The sequence below is a fragment of the Poeciliopsis prolifica genome, unplaced genomic scaffold (assembly GCF_027474105.1).
Source record: "Poeciliopsis prolifica strain line A6 unplaced genomic scaffold, Auburn_PproV2 SCAFFOLD004, whole genome shotgun sequence".
Lineage (NCBI taxonomy): Eukaryota > Metazoa > Chordata > Actinopteri > Cyprinodontiformes > Poeciliidae > Poeciliopsis > Poeciliopsis prolifica.
In genome coordinates, this window is record NW_026562379.1 from 1938688 (window position 1) to 1966047 (window position 27360).

Below are 27360 nucleotides of genomic sequence, written 5' to 3' on the forward strand. Positions count from 1 at the left end.
CTTAGTTATTTTGACCATTTCTCATTTTATGCTAATAAACACTCAATTTTTTCTTGGAATTTCAGAGACAATGTCAGTAATTCATAGAATAAGAGAGCAATGTTCATTTCAGACAAACATAAACCTACAAAGAGTAAAATGAGAGAAGTGATCATTTTGCAGAGGTTTCCTAATTTTTGCCATATATTAGGGACACACTTACATTGAGTTTTTAATGTTATTTTGTTCCCTAAAGAAATGCAGCGTCTGCTAAATCTGTCCTGTTTGATCCTTACCCAAAAGAAGCCAATTAGAAAATCTTGTAAATCCCACCTCTTTCCAATCAGTGAACGCACCACGCTAACCACTGCCAGGGCAAGCTCACAACGTCAGTCTTTGATCCAGAGACCATTAAAGAGGGAAGAGTTTCAGTATGAGTGAAGACAGAGGAAATACAAAAGCTGGGAGAAACTAATGGTGGAGGTTGTGGAAGGTCAAGAGAGAGCTGGACTATTCGTAGGTAATATGAAGGCTAGGCAAAGTGCAACAATCATCTTTTTAATCTGTTGTTTCTTCTGAGCTTTGTTCAGGAACGTTTAGTTTTTTTCAAAGAGTCTACCTTATCCAAAATATTCATACTGTGATGATTGTTGTCATAAAGCTGGCAGTGCTAACTGTGCTAATCACACTGTTAGAAGAACATTTAAAATGCCTACCCGAACATTTACTCTAATCAATTTATTAAAAACGGGACTGCTGAGTAAGTAATTTTGACAGCACTGGCAAATAATTCATCCTTTTTTGTTGCCTTGAAGTTGACCTGAGGAGTCAGTGGCACTGGCTCAAAGCTGAATCTTCAGCAGCCTCCATTAGAGAGAAAGTAACGTTTTGTCCATCAGCATCGTTTTTGAAGAGAGGCATGAATTATTCACAGTGTTTTGACCCGACTGGAGAAGAGTCGGGGATCCAGACTGGTTTCTAGTCTTGACTTTCGCAGCTCCCAAATGAGAGAGGATCAGACGTTTGCTGTCTTTGGTATTTCTATTGAAAACACAACATCTAAAATTTGAAAATGTATAGCAGAATCACATCACTATAGAAATATGAACTTAAAGTACCTATTATACCTACTACTACCAAAAGAGCCTCCCAGGAATGCGTCATTTACTTTATTCCATGACTTTCATGAAATAGATCATCTCAGTAATCAAGACTGTTGGGAAACTATTCTGTGCACTGACCAGACAGTCATGAAACTTTTTGGATTGTCTTCATCCCATAACATCTGGTGTGAAACTGACACCGTTTCAGAAAATGCACAATAAGCTAATTGAAGGAACCACAAAGTAGAAAAAGTGCACTAGCTTGTCACCTTACGCTCATCAACAAAGAAAAATGGACCAGAATGACTCGCATCCAGTTTTTAAAAATGTTGATGTTTGCTTTTGCAGTCAAGAAAACAGGTTTGGGGAGTAATTAGTTTTTTCCTTTATCAAATAAAACCATCACTTTTGTTTAGAATGGCTTATTGTATCATTTATTAATATTCGTTTGATCATCTGAAACTGTTTTTTGCCTTCAAAAGGCTAAAAAATGATTAAATGTGTACGAGGGTAGATAAGCTCTCACAGCATTCTGTGATATCTGCAAAGAGACGTTAGTAAATGTGATGTGATTTAGTAAATCACATCACGCAAACATTGGCAGCAGCTTCCGAGTTCAGGAACTCAGTTCTGATACTGATCGACCCACTAATTGTCTGCTGGCGTTCAACACAGCTTTATTATCACTCGAGCAGCTAAAAGCGCCACTGCTTTTCATTTAGACATTAGCCTCATACAGCTTGAAGGAAATGGAGCTGCACATTCTCAAGATATCAGGAAAGTGATGACAACCACTAAGCAGTCTTCAAATCAGCTGATCACAATCAAAACTCTGTTGGAGCATGCAAACTCAGAGTTGGGCAGCATGATGCTCTTCCTAAGATAAACATCATACCAACACTTTGTTTCAGATTAATAAACATGCTTGATGTACATGCATCCTTCATTTTTATACCAGTGTTATAAACATGACGGGTGGAAAAATGAGATGGGAAAAATCGGTGGTTTACCGATGTGCGCCATGTGATTTTCATGCCAGACTTTTTTCTTGAGAGTCGTTAGAAATCACCTTTTGAAGCGGAAACGGTCAAACAAAATTATACTCAGATTTCCCTCAATGCAGCTCTTCTCTTTCTGATTTGAGTTCTTTGTGTTCATGAACGATGCGCTGCGACGTTGTCGGTGAAAACATTTAAGTCTTTCAGCAGCTAGAAGGGAGAAAGTAGAAGAGTGTTTCTGTCTAATCGGTCAAAACGACTTACGTTACTTTGGACACCCGTCTTTTTGCTGAATTTGATGATGTCTCCAGAAAGCTACGCACTCTTAGCATCTGCTCTGACGTGCCTCAGTTAATGAAACACCCAGAGACTCACATCTCTTGATGCAACTAACCCAGAGACTTTCAGACTTAAATCTAAGTAACAGCAGCCCACCCAGACTGATCTTCCTGCATCACCTCCTTTCCTCTCCCATCATGCTGAGATTATTAATGACTCAACATCCCAGCGGCTGTAGTTATTAGCCATAACTACCCTGGTAAACAAGCAGGCCGCTGACGTCCGATCACGTTAGAGAACAAGAAGGACCAGCTGAACGCGGCAATGCCCTTCAACCCAGCCAGGAGGGGGATTTTACACAATGGCAACATTTCAAGCAGCAACTGAAAGAGTCTGTGAGATGCTGGCCCCGAAGGAGGAGAAGCACATGAACAGAAAGATCAGAAACTTTCCCAGCAGCCTGAGATGGAGGACAAATTACTGCCTTAAATGTGGATTCACAGTCTTAGCGATCATTACAAAACACTGAAAGAGTAGTCAGTCAGACGCTACTTGTATTCTCACTGTAGATTGAAAGCAGATGAATTATTCCAGGAAACAGGTCTGGTACTTCAGCGCTGCAGGACGACTCCAAACTAAACTCAAAGGCCAATCATCGAGAAGCAGTTTTGTTTTCAAAAACTCTGCTTCGAGTAACAAAATGTCGATCCACGTTTTACACATTCTAATATTTTGATGGTAAACTGTTAAAACGTTTTAACAAACAAAAATGAGGAAAATGACCTCAAGAAGTTGGCTTGTCCTGTGCTTTGGTCATGTGGTGAAAATCATGTTTCCTCAGTTTCCGCTGAAATGCTTCTGATTAAACTACTTTATCCTAACAAACCTGGTCTGATGTAAAATAGTAATTGTCCATTAAGCCCAACAGCCGCTAGTCCCACATTGACAGGAGTAGATTAGTTACAAGTGAGTGAGAGACACAATGATTCGGCCATTTTGGGTTTGTGAACATGAACAACATGTTTCAGGTTTTACAGCAGCATCTCACTCTGATGTAAGTTCAGACGTTGACAAGAAAACTCATATTTGGACCTGCTGCTGTGCTTTGGATTATGGTCCAAAAGCGAGGAACTGATTGTCTCCTAAGTCCACAGATTGCTTCTTCAAATGTTTTCCTATATTTTCCCAAAGAGCAACTCATGAAGGACTCTGAAGTTGCAAGTCTTAATAGGGAGGTGGATATTTAAGGCATGAAGCAGAAAGCAATAAAAAAAGAAAAAGCCACCATATAAATCAACAGCAACACTGGAGACGCGTTACTTAACAGCAACAAAATAGTTGAATTCAAAAGTCTTGGGGTTGGGTTAGGAATAAATTATTTTAGATTCTTACAAATTAAGATAAGAGTTTAGTTTTGCAATGACACCGAAGTAGATAAATCTCTTCACACACACATGTTCTGTATATCACGCGTCTCATATCCTGTCTGACAGTTTAAACAGGGTTGATTTCAACACTCTTGCCCCGGCTGTTGATTATCAATTAAAGCCATCATTCTGACAGTGGAGTCACTGTGACTGACGAGGAGGAGCAGATGGCTCGTCTGAAAGCCATTAAACCACCTTTGACCCAAAGTGGAAAAAAGACAGACTTCTGGAACCCGTCCAAAGCAAAACGAGCGAGAAAAATGACTGTTTCACGCTTGTCTTGCATTTAAATACGCACAGGAAAGACATTTCTTCTTGGTCTCAGGACCTAAACATCTGTGAGAACCAATGAGACGATGTGCACTTGATGTGACGAGAAGACAAGTGGATGAGCTCTCCCAAAAAACCCAACACAAGAGTGAGTCAAAAAGTCACAATCTGTTAATGTTTCTACATCTTCGCGTTTTACCAAAATTGGCCACAAAACCCTGATAGGTGAATCTTTAATTTATACTAAAGATTTATGTTATGAGCTTCTTTGCTTTGGCACGTTAAAGATTTAGCACAAAATAACTTGAAAACTACTACAAATGCAAATATTGCTTGCAGTCTTCATGCTAACTATGTCATTTATTGAACAAAAGGTTATCAAGCATGAGACTCTCATTTCCTCAGCATCTTTCATCACCTACCATGAAAATGATATTTCAAAGTTCTCATGTGGATGGACATTTTTCTTTTAAACTTAGACAAAAATATCAGTTCAAAACTAAATTGCAGAGTATACCAGTGAAGGCCTCTAATTGATATTTTGAAAGTAAAAGCAAATCGGAGACTGATTGTGGGGTTCAGTGTTTTGTCAGCTGGTTCAAACCTTCAGCTTATGATTAAAAGATTGTTCTTCCCATTGAAACGCTGCCATTCCTTCACTGTCACAGTCCTTTGTACGATGTATATACAGTCACAGTCACCGTGAATATTTGGAGTAATTACTGTATGACTGGATGTTTTCCTTGCACAAATTACTGCACATTTGATTGTGTTTATGTTGGCCAAAATTGCCTGGCTTCCTTCTTAAAGGCACAATTTTCCAAATTAGCGACTAGCTGGTCCAGTGAGACACCAAATTATGCAAGATTCGCCTCCTCATTCTTGTTGCAGAGCATCTTGTCAGTGTTGTTCTGTCTCTAAACACAAAACCGACACAATGGAAACGTCAGACTGTCGATAAGTCAGAATTATATCGATGTCATGTAGAACCTGAATGAAATCCAGATGGTTCTGAATGGAATAATGAAAAAAAAGCATTTAATGTTGCTAGCACCTAGTTACTGTCAGCAGGGTGATTCCCCTTAATCTTAAGACATCATTTCTTTTTATAGCAGCTAATTAAATTTTATTGCCAACAACCGGCTCTGAAAGCCTGGTCAAAGCGAGATATTTTTCTCTCTGCCAGATTTATTGGTTCTTTCAGCTCAGACAGAGAAATGTTTACTCTGAAAGGCAAACTGAAGACGGAGTCATTAATAATCACAATGAGCAACGACCAAGAATCTGCTCACATGCAGCCGCCATCGGACAAACAAATGGCGACATGTGGCAGAGCGAGGCGGACATGTGTTGGCTTTGTGTGTTTTGTTTGCGTTTGAGCGTGGGGAGGGGAAGCGGCAGGTGTGGCCAGCTGTGGGCCTGATGAGAGAACGTCAACACCTTGGGAGTCACAGGAAAGTTTGGCTCCTCGGCGGTGAACCAGAACCTGATCCATGGAAATGGGTTTGGCAAAGAATCGCTCTGAGATGAAACGTCTCGTTGCAAGCGAGTACGTTTGCTTCTGTGACATCATGAACGTCGGGATGAAAGACTCATTCGTTTATTTGCTTTATTTTATTTGTGATTGTCCTTCCAGAAGAACCTGCAGAACCCAGCGGGATCCAAATAGGAAAAGCAGAGCTGCAGCCTCAGGCACCTGTCATGTCCAATGTGTTTGTTTGAGTTTTGTTATTTTGACAGGCTGTGCCAAAATGTGAACGGTTTCCCCCGTAGGGATCAATAAACTGTTTCCCCAGAGGCAAATATTACTCTACTTAAACCCTTTTTGAGATTTGTTTATGTCATTTAAATTATTCATTTAATTATTCATGTGATGGCTAAACTAAATTATATCCAAAAAATAGTAATAATAATACTTTTTTCAGTGGCATTTAATAGGAACAGCCTTCAAACTGTAAAATGTGATGAGAGGACAGATGACAGTTTCCAAACCATTAATCTTTGTCAATTATAAAATTATCATCATAAAAAAATATTAAAGCTGAAAAACTAAAAAGTGACTCGACTTAATCCCCGGTTCCCTGCGAGTTTTAAAAGACAAGGCCGCGGTTAACTCCCTAAACCAAAACTTTACTTCCTGTTTCCTTCCTTTTGCCAGTTTTCACTGTAAACACAAGTTAAGTCTCTCACTGCTGCAACAAAAGCTGTTGATGTGAGGATGTGTCTGCAGGCTGATTCTTTTACTGGAGCAACAACATACAAACAATCACCGGCTGCTACTTACACAAAATGGCCTCTACGACAGCAGCACGCAGCCCTGAGAGCTTTCTCAAGCTGCAACAAGCCCTCTCGATCCTCTGCACCGCTCTATTGACCCAGGTAATGGAGGTAATGGATGTTATTCGCATCGAGAGAAAGATCAAATAGGGAAAGGAAACCCTTCTGTTTCAACAATTCCTGATCCCAAGTGCATAGCCATTATTCTGGTTTAGCAGGGAAATGATGCGCTACACCCAAACACCAGATGTCACTTAAAATCATTTGTGAAGCTCTCTGTCTCTGCGTGGCATTGGGAGGAGTACTGCAGAATTAAAAGCATGATCTCACTGTGTTGCTTTGGAGCCAGCATTTGATGCAAACTTAGCCGAGGAGCAACAGCTGAGCCCACATGACCACGCGGCGCCCCGGATCACCTGAAACCTTTTCCAAAGACAAACGCTCCCAAACGACACCATGGCGTCGAGCAAGATTGCCTGTGAGTTCAGCTTTAAGTGTCCAAATTATTTATGGGACAAAGTGAAACCCTGCGCGTTGCAGAGAAGTCTGAAAGTCACTCACATCAGAAGATCGCTTTTATTTAATTAAAGAAAAAAGTAGGAAGAGTCGATTGGTTCCCAGTTATGACAACAGTTCAAATTTATCTGGTTTTCAGGAAACGTAAGACAGAATGTGCTTTTGGTTAAAGGTCCGTTTAGAGATGCAACTGTGCAAAACGTTTTTTTATTTATTATTATTATTAGTAGTATTATTATTGCCGTTAAGCAGCCAGACTTTAGTGTTTTCTTTGAACGTGGGCCATTTTAGCTTCAATTTCCAGGAACTTTCTATTTATTATCTGACCATTTGCAGTTGTTTGTTGATTAAACATCTAAGGTCAAACTAATAAATCATACACGGTTTAAAAGACAAGTAATAAATCTAAGCAAACATCTTAAAGAAACACATTTGAAGTGTTTCCCTGATGCATAAATTGAGCAATTTGTTCATTTCCAACTATCTCAATCCTAGAACATTTTTTCTCTGTTGTGTGACGAAGTCATCTAAAACATGAAATCGTTTTGTCATAATTGGATCTGGCTGATCAAATCTCAAAGAAAACAGATCTAAATTAACAAGGAGAAGCTTGATTGGTGCGTCTTGTAATCTAAGTGAGGAACAGTATCCAAGCTTCATTACAATTTTAGAGGTCGAGCAAGAAAATAATCACGTGTTAAATAAGATTGAAGAATCAGTGCAGGTGCAATTGCAACCAGGGTGTATTTAGGGTGCTGTGGAAGAAGTTGTTCTCAAAGGGACGGTCTTTTAGATAAGAAGCAAACTCCGTAATCCCAACCATTTTCCAAACAAGAACCACTTTCCGCTGTTTCCATGTGACTCTCAAGCTTCGTCCGCTATTTCCTTTCCAGGAGTCACCAGAGATCTGGATAATGTTTCACTAACAACAGGCATAAACTCACAGAAACAACTTTGGACAGCTCCAGATTGATAACATAATGTAACGGCCTACATCAAACAAACGGCGGCGGGTGGCTCCTTTTCGCTTCATTTGCACGGGGACACAAACACAACATGAAATGCTCCAGACTTTTATTTCAGAAGCAGGAAACACACTTTCCCCACACCTTGATTTTATGGCAGGTTTTAAACTTGTTGATTGAAAAGGGCTTGAGGAATATGTGTATTAGATTTACACGGCATTCCCAAAGTTATGTGCCACATCGTAGTTTCTATCAACACAACTCAAATGAACTATGTTCACAAATCCTCCGAAGAGGCAAGAAACAGCCCTGTGTGACTGCAGACGTGTGCCAGAAGAGAAGTCTGAATTCAAAGGACTTCGGATCTGCTGATCCTGGCCCAGATCACTGAACCGCAATTTTTCTATGCTGCCATCGTGATGCAACAAGGGCATTTATTATGCCTGATCAGCTCTCTTCTTCTGAGCTCATGCAACTGAGGCACAGCTTCACTTTCTTTTTTCTTTTTTTTTCCAGCTCAGAGCGATGACCTTTAAACCGTTCGGGTCGAATGTGGAAGCTCTTTGGGCCAACTTGATGAGCTGATGTCACAGGAAGTTAGATCATTACTTATCACCGATCAGAGCTGAAGTTTAGCAGCTTGAGCTCTGATGAAAGGTTTCATTTTTTGACAGGGACACACTCATTTTAAGACTGCAGTATCAGGAGAAGAGCATGTGTGTGTTTTTATCTGACCAAGTCGCTACTTAAATCCTTTTGAGATTTATTAGTCTGGATTTCCCTTTTTAAAAGGTAGCAAATTACTGCACTTTGGGTTTTTTTTCTTTTTACAATTTTATGCAACAGAACTGAAAACTTTAATGCATTTTTGGTGGGGTTTGATACAATAAACCAACATAAATTAGCACATTATTCTGAAGTTGAAGGAAAAGAAGACATTCCTTATTTTCTACTTATTTTCTGGCAAACATTTCACTGAAAGTGCTTTCATTGGATGAAACCGAATCCATCCATTTTTTCTGCAAAAGCCTCAGAGGTTTCTTATGTCAGTGAGCAAACAGCATCATAAAGACCAACAAACGCAGAACGAGAATTTCGAAGGTCCTTCCAACAGCTGCAGAAATAGAGCGATTCAGCCAGAAGAGTTACCAGTTAGCCCGCAGTAACTTTGGAGGAGCTGCAGAGTTGCACAGCTCTGGTGCCTATCTCTGGCAGGCGTTTGGCAAGAGGCAGGGAACAACCTGAAATAGGACAAGCAACCATGCACGCAAACCTCAGGGCAATTAGAGCCAACAATTAACCTAACAGTCACGGTTTGGGGAGGAAACGGAGCCTGTGGAGAACTCACACATAAACTGAAAAACATGCAAACTCCATCCAGAAAGACTCCTGCAGGCCAGGACCTTCTCGCTGCAAAGCAACAGCGCTGCCAGTTTTGTCGCTGTGCACTGTAGTGGTTTTAACCAGGACTGATTCAGGACATTTAGATTTTATTTGTGAAACATTGTTTAAAAACATATTCTTCACCCTCAGATTTATGCACTACTTTGTGCTGGTGACATGTATGAACTCTGCATGTTTGACACTTCATTTGTCGTTGTTTAAGGAAACACCGGGCAAAACGTTTGGTGAAATTTTCTCGTTCAAAATGTGCTCACAGTGCTTCACTCTCTGTCTGCAGTCGCACGAGATCAGAAAACTGATTAGGACGACAGAATGGATGGCTGCGTGGATTTATGTATTTGTGATGAATGACTTCATCACAAAGTCATTCATCTCTTTGAATGACTTTCAAAGTGAAAAGTCATTCACTTTGAAAGTCACCAAAGGACAAGACCCGGAAGCGGGCCTGCTAATGGGGAGCGAGAACACGAAGAGATCACCGACAATAGCCTGAACTCAAACAGAGGTTCAGCACAATACATCAAGGGCGAAGAGGAGGAGGAGGAGAAGGAGGAAGGTTTGTGGGGTTGGTGACAAACCGAGATGAGGAAAAGGTGTAAGGAGAGTCAAAGGGGAAGCCATGAAGACAGGAAGGCCTGCACTGTTTGAAGAAAGAACCAAGAGTAAATCTTGTGCTTAAGAATGCATGAAATTATAAACATCTCAGGACTTTCTATTAAAAGAAAAGGCAATGCACTCCTACACTTGAGAGCAGATTTCACAGCGTGTCTGCCCCCACCCCCCTTCCTCTCTCTCCGAGCCTGAACAGCGCCACATGAAGTTCAGACGTGCGTTTCAGAGTGAGAGGAACATAGTGGAGCTATTCTGCGCTGCCCGGGAAGCCCGGAGCCACTTGATCACTGCTGGGACAGTGACAGAGAGCAGACAGAGCTCTCCCTCATTCTGCACCTCTGTGGGCGCTGCTGCCGGCTAAAAATACACGCAGTCCAGCACAACTTCAGATAGCGTGCAGCAGATAGGATGGAAACTTGATCACTGTAGCAGAGCAGCTTCCCAAGTTCATATGCAACAAGTGAACAAGTCTGACTCTTGTTCATGTCATCCATTGGACTACTTAGTCCTCTGCAGATGTAAGCAGCAGAATTGCATCAACATTACTTCTGTGCAAAGGGAATGCATTGAAATTAACAGGAAAAATTAGTTAAAATTGGTCACTTCAGTCTGTTTTCTGCCTGGAAAAAAGAGCATAAAGGATTCCTGAGAATGTGCATGAAATAATTAAAGTCAAATAAGAACCAGAGCAGAACAGAAAAGTTGTTCTTGTAAATAAACAGCTTCCTTTAGTGGCTAAGATAATAGTAACAGAGTTAGTCTTAACTTCATTACAAGCCATGCTCGAATGTGACAAATGCTCTCCGAGTTGGGCCCTCTTCTTGCTCTTCACTTAGTGGCGCGTCTGTGTGGTAATCCTGCAAGGCAGTCCTGACTGACGTTCCTCCTAAAGCAGCCCAGTCCTTCCTGAAACCCAGCAGCAGCGACTCACTCACCTCCCCAGGTGTGAAGGAGGCACAGCAGGCCCAGCAGCAGGGCAGAGGCAGCGTCCCGTACACCCATGGTGGTCGATCGGAGGCAGAGATGTGTGTGCTGAGGTGTGTTTGGAGGAAGTCTGCTCCTCACTTGGCGGACTGCTTCGATACACACAGCAGGCAGAGAGAGAGAGAGAGAGGAGCAGCGTGAGGAGGCAGATGATGCAGAGAGAGGGAGGGAGACAGGAACATAGTTCCTCCACTGCAAAAAGAAAGGGATGAAGGCACTCAGACACTCTGGCTGTTCTCATCTGCTGCTCCACCACCTCTGATGTTCTTTTGTAACTCTCCTGCAGCTGCGCTGTGTCTGCTTTCTAGAGACAATTATTCCGACTGATGCTTTCATCCCAAAGCTTATTGAGCAGGCAAGTCAGATATCTTTTGCAGCGGATAAAACGAAGGAGGAACAACTGGGGGAGAGAGAGGGCAAGACCAGCAGAGAGGAGGGCGGGTGCCTGAGAGGAAACACAAATGATGCGAGCAAGTCGCTGCCCAATTTGCCACACCTTTGTTGTTTCTGAAACACAAACGTTTCCTTGATGAAAGTGCTAAATCTTGGTCATTTTTCTTTGCTTTCACCAACAGAAAAGCTGCTGAGAGGGGGAAACCCTCTGGAGGTCTTGATGTGTGGCTGTGGTGATCAATCATAGAACCACTCAGGACGAGATCTTGAGTGGTGATCACTGACTGGCTGAGCTTTGGTTTTACTGCATCGCCTGCTGGCGACGAAGTTCTTGTTGAAGGTGTGTCCATCAGTTTACACAATAGAAAGATTAAAATAAGCTCCTAAGGGAATTATCTTCAAAAAGAAAAGAAATCTCAGATAAAATCCTCTGTTAAGACTTGAAGCGGGGCCAGTGGTTCACCTTCCAGGAAGAAAACCAGAAACAATAGTTTAAATTAAAGTGTAACACTAAATTTTAGTTGTTGTGATCAACTATTTTTTTTAAGCTAAATAAATAAAAGCTTAAAATATTGAAACGTAATGAATCGCTAAAAAATTACCATTTCACTTTTCGAGACGATTGGCAAGAAACGTAGCACTTTTACAGAATATTCGAATCTTTTGTGACGTACTGCCACATCATGAAATCTCAGTATTGCAGCTGAAACAAAAGTAAAACTCGTATTTTCAGTAAACTGATATATGTCAATAAAACTTGTTTCTAGTCATTTAAATCAGAATGGCTTACAGATTCACGTAATGTAAAATGCAAAAGTCATTGTTAGAAAATTTGATTATGACATAAAATCAATAAAAAAGATTTTACAACATAAGCTAAAAAAAAAAAAGGTTGCATTATTCAGTCGAAAAGGCAAATATATTTCCATAGAACAAACATTTCTTTCCAACAAAAATTGTTTCTTAAAAGAACCATATGTCAAAATACAGAGGAGTGTAAACTATGTTTTATTATAATTCAGTGAAACTCGCAAGTCCTAAAATATTTCTGCCACCTAATCTGTGAAGGAAGATCGAGTCGTTAAAAAAGCAGCTGGGTGTGGCTGACGGAGACTTAGAGTAAATAATCAGATATAAGGGGGGATTTTTCTTTTTCCACTCAGAATTCCACATGAGCAAATTTCAAGAATGTCCCCTTTTCAACCTTTTCAAATCTGACATCCTGGACTGGACTTTTGGGAATACCCAAGGACCGCTGGGTTTGGGAATGAGGCGGAGGAAACAAGAACTCTCCACTCCCCCACAAAGTTCCCAACGACTGCAGAGTTGTGAACCATCTACAGCGGCATTCATAAACCTACGCACTCACCAGAGGGGAAACATTAATGTGCTCTCCAGACAAATATTTGGTTTGTGTTAATAATTAAATAAACTAATTCAAAGCAGAGACCTTTGGAGGGGCTCAAAGTTAAAAAAAGGGCGCATTGAACACAGCAACAACCCATTTTAATCAAGAATTTAATTGGATGCTGCTATATAATTGCCATCATGCCAGGACAAAGCAAAGCAGTTGTAGTCTATTTTCCCCAACAGGTATAAAGTTGCTGACAGTCCTGGAGGGCTGAGTTGATCTGAAGCTGTTAAACAGACCAGAGGAGAAAAGGTCAAAGGTTATGAAGTTATGAAGTAAGCAAATTTGATGATATTTTACTACTTAAGCCCTAATAATATCTATTTAAGCTCTAGAACAACTTGGTTGCAGACTGATTTATTGATTTAAAAAGCTCCAAGGGGTTAACTCTATATAACTGTTTGATGTTTGCACCTCTGAGATCTAGAATTGTAAGACTGGAATATCAAGGCAAATAAAACTCAGTAGCTGCTGGTAGGGGCCGTTCAGGGGCCTCCAGACATTCAGGGGCCCCTAGAAATGGTTTATTTGTAACCCAGACCAGAGATCTAAACCTGTACCATCCATTCATAGAGAATGACAATGTTATTACATTTTATTTAATGCATTAGGCACAGAAAAAAAAGTACAATTAGGATTTAACTCAGTCAAAACCTTTTCTGTAGCCAGAGTGAAAACTTGAAAAGAATGAATTGGAACAACAAAAACAAAGTCTAAATCATTGTTTGAAACGGTGGTTTGTTGGTACTGTTACAGGGCTTATGTCAACAATAAAATGCATAAATTAACACTTGTTTCTGCTCCTGACCCTTGACCTTCTGAAACTTCAGCTCCTGATTTGAGTGTCCCGACCTCTCCTCAGAGACTGGCGATGAATCTTCTTGTTTATCTCACCGGAGTCCGCAGAGCTGTGCTCGTGGGCTAAGGAAAGACTAAAAGGAAGGAAAGGGAGGAAAAGAAGTCATTCTTTCCAAGCCACTCAGCCCAGACCCAAGAGCAACTTGTTTTGGGGGTCCTCCGCCTGCCCAGGATGAGAGACGGCCATTGTACGAGTCGCTGCAGTAGACGTGGGGGCTTTGAGAGGGCACCAGTTGATTGAGGGAGGAGTGGGAGAGAAATCTGAATTTCTGCTAAACTCCGTCACAGCAGCGGGGAGTGGGACAAAGAGACACTGTGATGACCGCAGCGGAGGAGAATTTCGCATTGCCTCTCCATGGTGATTACATGTTGTAATGGCATTAATCACAATAAATTAACCCACTGATATGTTTCTGCCATGTGTCATAGGTATCAAACAGAACATAAAATGACAACATAAATACTTTAGCTTGGAAAAACACGAGATAAATGTGAAGCATGTTGGAGATTCATGACTAGTCAAACACTTTACATGTATTAAGTTTTGATTCTTCTAATAGTTCAGACATAAATAAATAAAATAAGAGCAGCTTCAGAACCGATCCCTACGAGAAGCTGCAGTATGTCACTTTTTGAAAATTTGGTGTGAGACAAATCATCTCTGAAAAAAATCAAGCTCTTCTGTCGCCTCGCAGACTGGTTACGCTGGCCACCGATGACAGCTGATAAACAGTTTTCCAATAACGGTAAGGTCTTTCTCCACCATTAGCACACTGAACTGGGTATACACGGGGATGATTGACAGCGCTAAGACCTTCCTCCTGGCTGAGTTTGGTTGTTTGTGTATATTTCTTCAATAATACCTCAGGAAGGAGGTGAAGGAGACCAATCCTTTCACACATTAACTAATTTTTTCATAAAAGAAATATAACTTTACAAACAACACAATAAACATTTATTTATTTTTACAACTTCTAAAGCATCTGAAATGTACCTAATAATCATGTTTCAGTTCAGAAAAACAGAAATCTGTTTACATTGTCGTTAGTTCTAATAAGAAGCCACGTTGTCTCAAGAATAAGAAACGCATAAAGACATTAGAGCTTTGTGAGGGACAACAAGACACTTCGAACAAATGTTTTTAATAAAATAATGTGCTGCTGCATTATGAGTCACGGAGCAGGAAGCTGATGCTGCTGCCTGCAATCTGTTGAACATCCTGCAGACACACAAACAAAGCCCCGAGAAGGCAGGAATGTCACACTGCGGGACCCCCGACATTCTTAGTCCTCCCCTCGTCATCTCTCTGAAGTTAAGGTTCCTTCCTCAACTTCACCTTTTACTCTCTGTCTTCTTTCAGTCACTGCTTCTGAGTGAGCAGCAGAGACGGAGAAATTTGAGAGGAATTCAGGGTCGCAATCTGGGTCTGGACCAGTCTGCCCTCCACTGATTTCCACTGAGTGGAGTTTGTGTTTTTTTTTTTTTTTTTTACCAGAGTTGGCCAGAACTCACTCGCGCTGACTCTGAACATATTCTAGATGTAAGTTTATGTGAAACTGGTGTACTGATCAGCAGCCAAAAACATCATCACATCCCAAAATAAACTGCAACATCTGGGAACAGAAGGCCAGCCTAATTCGATGGAGGAAGCAGCCTGTGCGAGAGCTGCTTCAAAAAACTATGTAACCAGTAAAGAAGCTTGTTCTGAATAAATGTATATACTGGTTTGACCACAGTCTGCAGAAATATGCAGTGCATCACAAAAACATTGGTACCACTGCCTCATAAAGGTTTATGTTATGTCCCTATTTGGATTTTATGTGCACATCTCCCATCAGCATAATTTCCCAAGGGTGAAACAAAGTGGTGGCAGCATCATGATGCGGTGATACTTTTCCTTAACAGGGGCGGAGAAGTGTTGCAGTGTTGATGAGGAAACACACTTCAATTCAGCAAAAAGAAGAAAAAAAACAAAACTTGAGACTTGTGATCTTCCAAAGAGCATTTCTACATTTTGCTCTTTCAGGATTCAAACACACACCACACTTTTCAGATTGTAAATACACTTTAAAACCATGCATGATTATTATTGTTCTTGGGGGTGACACAAACACACACCTACACATGTATTATGTTTTGTTGCTTTTCTTTACTTCCCCATTATGTGATGATATATATTACTTAACATTCTAATGAAATATATTGAAGTTTGTAGTTGTGACATGACCAAATGTGAAGAACATCAGTGCATATAATTGCTGTTATCTTTAGTCTCGCTGATGTCATCACTCTCTTCACAGGTCTGCATAAAAAGTCAATCGTCCAGCTGCAGCTGATCCAGAACGCTGCTGCTCACATTCTCACTAAAACTATGAAGATGGAGCACATAACACCAGTTCTAAAGTCCTTCCTCTGGCTCCCTGTATCTCAGAGAATAGACGTTAAAATACTTCTGTTGGTTTATAAATTACTGAACGGATGATCTCCGAAACACACTGGAGACTTGTTTTTATTGCATCAACCTCCCAGACCACTCAGGTCTTCTGGATCAAGTCTAATGTCTGTTGCTTGTTTGCTGTCGTCAACACAACCGTTTACATTTTTCACATGTAATCCACTTTGAACTGTTGCTGCTGCACAAATAAACGTGACTTGACTTACTGCCAGCTGGACTGTTGCTATAACTGGTGCAGTGCAGCTTTGAGTCACTTGCAGGAAGCTGAGAAGCAGACAAAGAGGAGGATGCTCTCCTCTGTGAGTGGAAGTGTCTCAGAGGATGTCAAAGTCCAAATGCAGTAAATTACTCATCCAAATATCAATGGCTTTTTCCAACTGTCTCCTCTTCATCCTTGGCTGGTTTTCACGCCATGTTTTTTCAAGTTTTCAACGCATATTGTGAGTCTTCAAAAGGTCGAGGCGCGGATTCAAATTGTGCTTTTTTTCTTCAATTGATCGAACCGTTTTTTAATGTTAGGCATCATCCAGAGCTGAAAGTTTAACACCACAAATTCGGTTTAAGACAACATACCTTTGAACTTCTTGTCGTTTTAGAGAGGAAGGGTTTGGTTGAGCAGAAAACAAACAGAGGAAGCTGACTGTTGGCCTGCTGGCTCTTAAAGCTCTTAGCAAGAGACAAAAAAGAAAAAATGTATCCACACCTTTTATAGCTTCACGCACTCCTCCTATGCATCCCCATTGGCACTATTAGGAATTTAAAACAATTGCTGTTTGTCATCTATGCAAAGGTCCAGAACGGAATTTCCCATGATGGTATCGGCTTCCCGCCGTAACACAGAAGCTCGATGCTGAGGCTTGGACAAGGAAGGAAGTACAGTTCAAATTGTTCTGGTTTGTAAAGCTTTTTCTGTTGCATTGTCGCAAGAGTTACTGATGTAATGGGACAATATGTTCATGTTCCTCTTAGTCATAGAATCAATCAACTCATTAGCTTATTCTCACAAAGCTCCACAGGTTTATTCCTCTACAGTTCTTTAGCAAGTTTGATTAATAAAAATGTCAGTGGTAGAATTATGTGGTTAGATGAATTTAGTTGTCATTTACCTAAGTAGGTACTGGGACATTAATGACGGTTTTATAATTAAATATATAATAAAGTTGCATTGTTTATGGTTATTGTTTTCCACAATGGTTTTTCTAAAGCGTTTTATGTAAAGGTAAACTTTGCAAAATGTAAAGTGTATCTCCAACTTTATGTAAACCTTACATACTGAGTCACAATTCCCTTTGCATCGTGTAAAGTTTACAATGACAAAATGTAAACTTTGTCAATGTAAACTTAGTTTGTAACAAACTGAATTTACAAATTGTTCAATTTTTTCTGTCATTGAAAGCCTGCTGTATTTCATATCAATTTGAATCTTAGACATCTGCATGTCTACATGGATGGCCTACTTATTATTATTCCTTGTTGTTTTCAATTAAACCCAGGTTCAAACGCAGTAAAATAAGCAAGAATCGATTCTTTTTGAGCCAAGAGGTGTAGATCCCGGAGGAGAGTGGAAATTCCCACACCCAGCAGCGAGGTCAGATAGTGATGGGCGGATGAGGCCCCACTGGGTGTATGGCACATTTCCCAAACTGTGTCGACACTGTGTTGAAACTGTGTGGCTGTGTCACTCAATGGCGACATCTGCTGGATTTAAAAAGTAATTGCAGGCAACTTCAATAAAGACTGGAAACAGACTGAACAAGGTTCATTCACATATTTTTATTTAGAAACAACAGCTGCGTTAACATCTTTGGCCCAATCGCCAATTGCCAAGAAAACAAAAAAAAAAGAAAAAATGAATTGTATTCTTTTTTTTAACTGTTTACATATCACTCGAGATGAATGCTGCAGTTTCTTCCTTCTGACGTATTTCTATCTTGAAAATTTTAAAGTGCAATTGCAGTAAAACGTAATATAGTAGGTTAAAAAATGGGCAATTGTAACCTTTTTGGTATTAAAAAAATGTCATTTTTTAATACCTCTTCGGTATTAAAAAAATGACATTTAATGCAATTTTATACAACAACGTGATGTTGTATACATTTCACCTGCAATAGAAATAAAAGTTAATCCATGTAAACTAATTAAAGTATTCTTCAGAAAGAAACTGGAATAACCCGACAGAAGAATGATCAATAGTGGAAACGAGAACGGAATAATAATTGACCTTATTCTCCGTGATAAGATCAAAATGATCCCACACGGGAGAAAACTTCCTCTTTCTTCCTTGGTTGATCATAGTTTTCGATGACAAACCAAACAACACAAACTATCTCCATCCAACAAAACCCACAAACGTGTCGATACATTTTCTGTTTATAAATACAATTTGGCGCGTTCACAACCAAACGACACAGGAACTGTATCGGTCACGTGGTTTTCCTTAAAGAGATACGCGCACAGACACGGGGCTTCGCCTTGTTTGCTCGGCGCATGCGCCGAGGTTTCAGTGTCGTCAGACCTATCACAAAGGTCAGCTGACGTGACCAAAACAAATATGGCGGTGCTGAAAACGACGATAAACGCCTTAAATGTCGCGGTGGGGTTTATTTTCTAGTTTTATCTGGCTTTCTTCGACCCGGTTCCAGGTTCTACCTATTCTGGGACCTTGCCGTTCAACCGAGGAAGCCTTTCTAGATCCCAGTCGGACCACAGAGCTAAACCGAAACCAGGAAAACAAACGGAAGTGCGAACGGTTTGAAACCAAACATCCGCTTCTGGGGAACGCGTGTGTTTGTAACGATATCGCGTCCTTTCGTCCAGCAGAAGACGTTAATAACGCGCACAGAAAGACGGGTTTTTGTGTCACGAGGTGAAATGGTGTACTGTAGAACCGGGCCGGACGACGCTGACGCAGAAGTCAAGAACCGTTCAAGATGTAACGTTGATGCTGCTGAGATCCGGCCGGAATGCACATGGAGACCGCCGCTGAACACGGAGAGGTAACCGGTTAAATCCACCATGGGGCTGGTGAACGTCGTGATATCCACTGTGGGGAGGTGCCTGGATGTCGCCGGGGTTCTGTTGGACCTGAACTTTTTGATCGTACACACCGTGGTGAAGACTGTGCTGGCGATCGTCACCTTCATCACCAATCTGCCCACCCTGATCGTCAACCTCCTGCTGCAGATGGGGAACCTTGTGCTGTTGTCCGCCATACACGTGGCAGAAACGACATCGAGCTTGGCCCACGGGGCAGTCACCCTGTTGGGTAGCGCGCTCCTGGCCCTGGAGGGGCTCCTGGAGAGTCTGAAGATGGTGGGCTACTTGTCCATGCACGTCCTGCTGCGGGGGAAGGAGCACCTGTGCAGGGGTTTGGTGTCAGTCTTGGAGGGCTGTGGCATCGTTGTCAGCCTGGTGGTTTACTTCACAAACACAGTGGTGAACTTTGCCCTCATCGCCACCCAGAACATCTACGTGGCATTTGTGGGTGTGTGGCAGACGGTGTCCAGTCCACTGCAGAAGGCGCTGGAGCTCACCCTGACCTTCTTCACCTTCCTGTACAGCAGCCTGGTTGGAACGTCGGCATTTCTGTGGTCTCCCTGTAAACTGCTCCTGGATTTTGTTGCCGCCCTTGTCCACATGTTCGTCTCCATCTTCATCCTGAACATCTACGGCCTCCTGCTTACCATCACCATTGCTCTGATGACCACCGCCTACCTGAACCCCAGACTGAGTCGACAAGCAGCCGTGCACATTTTGGTGTACGTCAACTCCTTCCGTGCTCTGCAGAGACTTTATGGGACTCTGTGGCTGCGCTTCACAGTCCTGTGGAGCACTCCACGTTCTCTACACAGCAACATGCAGCACCTACAGAGGAGGTTTCGGCATCTCTACCTGCGGGAGAGGATGTTTTGGCAGCAGCTGTCCGTTCTGCGCCTGGTGCTGCGGACACTGCTCCAAATTGACAATGCCAACAGAGGGAGAGGAGACGGCGACACCGGGGAGGAGCAGCGGGACCCACCAGACGGAAGAGCAGGAGACGGAGCCCACCAGGAACTGCAGGAGTTGCCTTCATCGAGTTCCGATGGCTCGCTAAGGACATCGCCATCGTCATCTTTAGGCAAAGACGGCAAACTTCTGCCTGCCGAAAGTCTGCTTACTCTATTAAAAGAGCAAGAGGAGAGGAAAAAGTGTGTTATTTGTCAGGACTGCACCAAGACGGTGGTGCTGCTGCCGTGCAGACACCTCTGCTTGTGTAGGGACTGCACCAACATCCTTCTGAGGCAGCCCATTTACCAACAGAACTGTCCTCTGTGCCGTCACATGATCCTCAACACCATGGACGTTTATCTCTGAGGGGGAGAAAAGGGAATCCATGCAGCAATGAGCCCCAACCGCCTAAAGTATTCGCGACCATACAGAGCAGTTTGAAATGGTCTTTTTTCTTGAAGCCCAACAATAACACCACTTTTGCAAGTTCTGTGGTTTTCTTCAGACGGCAAAGTTATAAATGAGCTTTATTTTTAAAGATGCCCCGCAAATTTTTGGGAGCAAAACTTAATAAAACACATGTTCATTGTAAGTTTTGCTTCAGTTGAGGTTTGTGAAAGGTGTTCAGATTTTCCCCAAAATATTTCATTAACTATATGCTACAAAAACTACACATGTTGTCTTTATACATAACTGCTCTTTACGTAGGATTGTTTATGGAGTTCTCACACTAATTCAATAGTTCTTTCAGGTTCTTCTTCCAGAACTGCAACCGTTTTGCTTCACTGTTAAGGAGAGGCTTTGTCTTTTTTTTCTTTAGCCTACTGTGGGATAAGTCCTTTCAATCTAATGAACTTTGTTCATTTTACTTCAACTAAAGTGCTATAAATATTATATTTTACAAATGATCTACAACATGCACAAGCAAGTAAAAGGTTTGAGATGCAGCTCCATCTGCTGATTGAAAGAAGCTTGCTCACTAAATTACACCAAGCAAAATAAAATGAAGCTGCTGAGAGTGTTTCTATGTGCATTAAGACAGCTTGGCATTGTGGGAAATAGGGGCTATATGCTGACTGACTATTTGATCTATGGAAATTTTATGCAATCAATATTCCTAACACATCACTGGATATTTGTTATCCTCTTTTTTGTTTTGTTTTGTTACCAAGACCTCTTTTTAGTAAAAACTTTCACTCTTGCATCGCCGTGTCTCAGGTGTTTGTAGGGATTGCTTTCGGTTGAAGTTAAAAAGTTGTTCATAACTGTTTGTCTAATAATGTCCAGCCATCGACGTGCCAAGCTGTGAGAAACTGGAGGAACACTGTGCTTTACTGCTGACGGCCTGCTACTGCAGCCTTCCACATTGTTATTTGAGTTGCATTTTTCTACCGTCTGATTATCCTCAGGCTTTATCCCCTGTTGTTCCATCTATTTTTGGGGCTTTTCCCCAGTTTTCCTTTTGAGGTGTCTGATGTCAGTCACCAAATAATCCATAAGTGGTTTCTGCTTTCTTCTAATAATGTGATCAAGCAGATTTGTGATGTGAAAAAAAAAGGAGCGTAAAGCAATAAGGCTTAACTGTTTAACCTGGTTTTGGTGCTCTAAAATGGTGAATAATGTTCATATTGATCTGTTTGAAGTTTACAGGAGGTCGTTTATGACTCCAGATGTTGCAGTGTTATGGATCGTGGGTGTGGTGGGATCAGGCCGGAAACATGACCAGTTTGCTTTTTCCAAAGCTTTTTTTTCATCCTCGTCTTGCTCTGCGAAGAAAACATTTGACTTCACAGTAGTAGCTGCATAACGCATCAGCCTGACTTCTCCCTTCTTCTTCGTTTTAAAAGGTCTGAACGTTTGCAGTTGATTTAAATGTTGTCACACTAAGCTGCTCCTCAGGTATTTCCTAAACACCGGTGGCATTCCTTGTGAAAGTGACCTGAAAACACCTCACTCGACTGTTATCTGTTGCTTCACCCGAAGAACTTAGCTGTATGAACCGTGTGAGACGATGTGACTGGAACCTGTGAATGTAATGTGGGATTTTTTTTATAACATGATGGCTGCCGTGTAATTGGCAACTTCATAATAAAACAAGAATCGGTGAATGAACTGTATTTGATCTTTTTTATGAGCCTGATAGAAATGCTTACAGCCTTATAGGATTTCAACAAGTGATTAACGTTTTGCTGCTTTTAAACTATCGCTTCTTTTCAGCTGTGGAACATAAGCAAACTAATCAATCAAGTTTATTTGTGTGGCACAATTGTTGAAGCATCACATTTTTCCAAGTGCAGTCATTACACATCAACCTTTTGGTTGGTTGGTTCCAAAGGGTTCATGTTGGTTTGTGTTTCTTTGATTATGGTACAAAAACAACTGCTGGGTTTCTGGTCTGGATGTAAAGGAACCTCATATTTCAGCTGTTTTACAATTTTCCCAAAGCTTGTTCCAGATTTGTGGTGCATAGAAGCTGAATGCTGTTTCCCCATGTTTGGTGCCGGAGACATTTTAAAACTCCAGAACCAGAAGACCTGAGCGGTCCGGATGGTTGATACAACGGCAAATAGCTTTAAGGGCGACTTAGTGTTTAGCTCCCTCCTACTATGTTCTCAGTCCAGAAGATGTGCTGCCTTACAAAGTTAATCTCTATACTTCTTAGACTTTTTACACTTTTCGTCACATAACAGCCACAAACTCTAATATATTTTAATGGGATCTCATGCCATGGACTAATAGGAAGTGGCGTATAACTGGAGGAAGGAAAGGAATACAGAAAATAATCTTTCTGAAGATGGATGTGCCATTTTAGTCAGCTCCCTGATTACCCTGATGCAAAGCTTTGAAAGCTTTGCACAACAGTCTAACCTTGACGTCTAGTCTTAGACTATACATGTGAAGTAGCAAAGAAGGATGCAAGGTTGTCAGATATTTAGTTGTTCAAATCAACTAAATATTTGGATATTTAGTTGTTCAAAACTTTTTTAAAGAATGTATAGTTCCCCCTTTTTCACAATTGTGAGCTATTTGTGTTGGTTTATCACATTCTGCAGGATCTCCTTCCTGATCAGACGCCTACAAGGCCTCCGAGTTTGTTTATTCCTTCTCATGCTGAGCGTAATAAAAGATGGGCTTTAATGTGGCCAACACCCGAGCAGCATTTCAATCTACTCACTGTCTGATTTGGGGTCATTAGTGCGAACAGTGCAGAAACTCACCAGTTAATTAGTGATGCAGTTACAGCAGCTGAGAGACTCAGACCACAACTGAACGTGCAAAAACGATGCTGCAGGTCAACGGTGTTGTAAATGAAAGAATAATTACTGTTTTCATGTACTGATGTTGTTCTGGGTCCACTTTGTCAAAAAGAAACAATTAAAAAAAGGTATTTTTTCTTAATTAAAATGCCCAGAAAACAATAATAAAAGATATGTTGTGTCCCATTAGGTCTAAAGCGTCTCGCACTGCTGTTAAAGTTGCAGACTAAGAAGGAGAACTTTCTGGTAAAACCTTCCAGCATTTAGTCAGAATCACGACAAATGAGATCACAGAATCCTTTTACTTGTGAACACATCTGATACTGAGGACAGAGAAACACTTGAGTCCATAGAGAGCTCCGCTTTCATGTCTCCCGTCTGCAGAGATAATGGGAATCCTCCGTGCAAGAATGTGAACATGGAACCGCAGGAAGACAGTCGGAGGAGGAGGGGAGGCACTGACGGTCATTTTTTATAGACATGACAATTCATCACAGCTTTGTGGTTTCATGCATTCTGGTTCCCTTCAGACGCGTCCTTAACACCACAGACTGAGACTGCTGAAGAATCCAATTATTGACGGAGAAGATTTAGCAGATTGGGATGTTTGTATGTAAATCCAAGTGGTGTGATTCATTTCACTGCTGGCCAATCATTTATCAGTCGTTTTAGTACTCTCTCTATATATCTCTCTCTTTCTCTCTCTTGCTCTCTCTTTCTCCAGTCAAAAGCAGCAGACTGGCTTTAGTCTCAGCAGCGTTAACAGGAGAGAGGAAGTTTAGTGTTAGAAGAGCAGGAAGCAGCAAACAACTAAAGAAATCTTTATGCTTCAGGGATTCAACCTCTCCCCTTTGACCTCTGGCCTTCTGGCTGGGAACTGTGTGGGAAATCTTTATCGCATTCATCAGGATATGTGTGTTGTTTTTTTCTTCTTAATGTTTATGAGTTCTTTCTGTGTATCATTTACATACTTTCCGTTAATCTGAAACAAACGTCAAGAAAACTGCAAAGATGCTGAAACTCTGAGCTTGTTTAAATCAAGGCTGTTTATGTTGCCTTTGGTTAACAGCAGCTGGAACTTTGATCAACTTATTTGATGTGCGTTTGACGAAATGTCATTTTTATTGCTTGTTGCATTATTTGTTTCTGCCATTTTATGGCACAAAACATTTTGCTGCTGAAACATATGACATGAAAAAACTTGACATGATTTGCATCCTGAGTTAACTTCATCAAAACCAGTTTAACTCAGAGTTTATACTGACTTCCAGTTCATCTATAATATCCCATAATATATCTGAATTTGGAGATAATATTCCTGTGAATTATGTAAAATGGTTCACAGGAAAATCATTCATTATGCCCATAGTGGCCATTAATTCAATACATTTCATAAACAAGTAGTTGTTTTTAAAATGTAGGTTTCACTCTGTTGTGAATCTTCATTCACAATGAAGCCTCAGTCAAACACATTATATCCCCCAATGTGCATTAATATTTAGTTAATTATTCTCTCATAAGCTGCATCGACAGGGAACATTTTTTTGCTGACATCAACAACCTTCTGGCAAAACAACAACAATAACACTCCTCGCTTCAGACTCAGCAGATATTATTTGAATTGATTTGTTCCCAGATTTTAAAAAATCAGTTTTTAAACATATTCCAGATTACAATATGGTTAAACTCAATGCCTTTCAGGAAGCTTCATGTCATCCTGTTTGCATGTTCCAAAACTACTGATATATATCTTGTGTTTTTTATTAATACACATGTTCAAGAAGCAACCAGTGAGGATCCAAACTCCTGGATCACCAGAGTTCAGTCCCCAGTGTAGTTAAAGCTGAACAACATTTCAGGCTAAAACACCAAAGGATGTTTCAGTTCTTCTTTCCAAACTCATTTGGTGCTTAAAATATTCTTGAGGTTAAACGAGGTTTAGATATTCAGTCACATGAGGGGAGCATGACAATAAACATCCGGATTTATAAACTATGAGCCGTTATCGATGGAGGAAATCAACCTGAGCCCAGCAGCTGAAGCAACTTGTTCGCGTCTGCTGCTGATGTGTGCAGACGTTTTAAAGCTTTAGAGCTTTTTATGTTAAAGATACCAGACAACTATACTACTATAAACCTATAATACGTACACAATATCAGCTATTTGACTTTTAACCCTATTGCTTTTCAATAATCTATTCAAATATAACCATCTGATTGCAGATATTATTATTATTATGAGAAATCCCCTCATGTCTCTTCTTGAAAACTGACATTTTGATGTCAAATTCATTGGCAGAACTTCAAACAACCACAACAATCTGCATTTCACTAGCAAAGTTTTCACCTTAAACACAAATGAGGAGATCTAGTCAGTAAAAGCAGAAGTCATGATGACTGGCTTTTTTCATTCTGTGGTCTAGTTGATGAGCAGTGGCACAACACTGCCCCCTGCTGAAGAAAGATGGAACAGAAATATGAGATGAGCCTCATTACTGTGACATTAGAATGAAGCTCGTTTGTCAGATTAAAAGCATCTTTAAAGAAGACATTGAACATACCTTTAATTATATTGTATTTAAAATGTTCTTCATTGGTCTGATTTCACCACCATCAGTATGTGAATGAGTGGATGTAGTTTATTAAACATAGGTAATTAAACTTAGAAAGTACTCCTGGGCCTGTGTGATGTGTGTCTCTGCTTTGTTTTCTAACACCCCTGGATAGACATCCATAAAATCTGATTCTTTTTTTTTTTAATGCTCAATATGTGGAATTACAACAAACTCAATGATTCACTGAGTTTCTGGGTTTCCTTTGATCACATGTGTCAAACTCGAGGCCCGCGGTCCGAATCTGGCCCGCCACAGCTTCTTGTGTGGCCCTCAAGACTCCAGGTGCCAAATTATATCAACTAGCCCTCCCAGTGTCTTGTGATTGTGGAAATTCACGTCGGAATCAGCAGACAAAATGGGCAGAAACACTGGATTTAACTGGCCACTTTTACGACACCGCTGCCTCGGCATTACTCAATGTCAAGTCATCGATGTATCGATTATCAAAGCCACAATTAACGTCGCACACAAATGTGAAAACAACAAGATGCCTTTTAAACATTTCCAAATTAGCGATGCGAAATTTGTGATTTCAATCCTGAACAATGTGAAAAGATGTTTCATTTTAGGAACTACTTAATATTTGCTAATGAGTTTTACCAACACATTCTGGCACCACCGGCCCTTTAAGAGCACCCAGAACCTTGACTCGGCCCAAAACGAAAATGAGTTTGACACCTCTGCCTTAGATAGAAAACATTTGAGCATTTCAGGTGTTTCGTAGCAAAGATTAAATTAAATTACTTATTGTCGACTTTGATTCAACCTTTATGCCATAAATGACTGGACTGAAACTACCTTATGTGCATCTGTTGATAAGATGGCTGTGTCTAAAGCTGTAATCGTGAACTGCTCTTAAGCTTTAAAGGGGTATTTATCTGATCCTGTCCTTAAACGACTGCCTTAATATTTAATTGGTAAAAGAATTAGCCTGCTGCTATGTCCGAGACAAAACAACAGATATAAAACTCAGGATTTTCCATTATCATAATGAAACAAAGTTTTCAAATAAATCAAAGCAGCTGTGCTACATTTAAAGGTTGAAGCAGATGAAGATGTTTTTCAGAGGAAACCTGTATTTTCCACAAATGCACAGTTAAATATAATTTAGCACCATGCAGCTCCGGTATGCCATTTGAAATTTAGTGCAGTTATTCACCTGATCCCAGTATCTGTGAACGTGTTTCCAGTTATTTTCAACACCCTGATTTTTTCATCTTTTATCCCTTTAATCCATGAGTCAAAGTCTTAACTTACACTCAGCCAGAAACCCCTGTAATTCAGGCAACGATGTGGCATTTCCAGAGCAATTTGAAGGTTGTGACCAGTGGAAAAAGTGACTGATGCCAAAGAAAGATTGATTAACTTCCTTTGGTTCAGGAGGGAACGATTATAAGTGCATATTTCTGTCTCAGTTATGGGCGGGAGACAAGAAAGCAGGATAACATTTGAGTTGTGTCACGCAGCATGACCAGCATGAACTCTGTTTGAGTTTGAGTTTCTACATCAACAATTATTTATCAATGAGAAAATTAATTGCTGCAGGTATGAAAAAGAAAAAAAGATTTACA

The 27360-nt window shown here is 40.8% G+C and overlaps 2 protein-coding genes and 1 long non-coding RNA gene across 5 annotated transcripts in view; 2 read left to right on the plus strand and 1 right to left on the minus strand.

The window, feature by feature from the left end:
- mcamb (melanoma cell adhesion molecule b) overlaps nucleotides 1-10912 on the minus strand; it is a 32975-nt gene extending 22063 nt beyond the window's left edge. For all 3 annotated transcript variants that reach the window (XM_055029091.1, XM_055029090.1, XM_055029089.1), the window contains exon 1: nucleotides 10766-10912. In XM_055029091.1, coding sequence (XP_054885066.1) covers nucleotides 10766-10832 — 67 coding nt within the window. In that variant the 5' untranslated portion in view covers nucleotides 10833-10912. The remainder of the gene's footprint in view (nucleotides 1-10765) is intronic.
- A 119-nt stretch (nucleotides 10913-11031) lies between these two features.
- On the plus strand, nucleotides 11032-17615 carry LOC129359456 (uncharacterized). Its single transcript, XR_008605897.1, has 6 exons — nucleotides 11032-11547; nucleotides 12801-12893; nucleotides 13481-13834; nucleotides 14172-14222; nucleotides 15777-16824; nucleotides 17425-17615. It is a non-coding gene; the product is annotated as an uncharacterized LOC129359456 (long non-coding RNA).
- An 815-nt stretch (nucleotides 17616-18430) lies between these two features.
- Nucleotides 18431-22026, plus strand: rnf26 (ring finger protein 26). Its single transcript, XM_055028993.1, has one exon. The coding sequence runs from the start codon at nucleotides 18947-18949 to the stop codon at nucleotides 20282-20284; it is 1338 nt and encodes a 445-aa protein (XP_054884968.1). The 5' UTR covers nucleotides 18431-18946; the 3' UTR covers nucleotides 20285-22026.
- Nucleotides 22027-27360: the final 5334 nt, after the last annotated feature.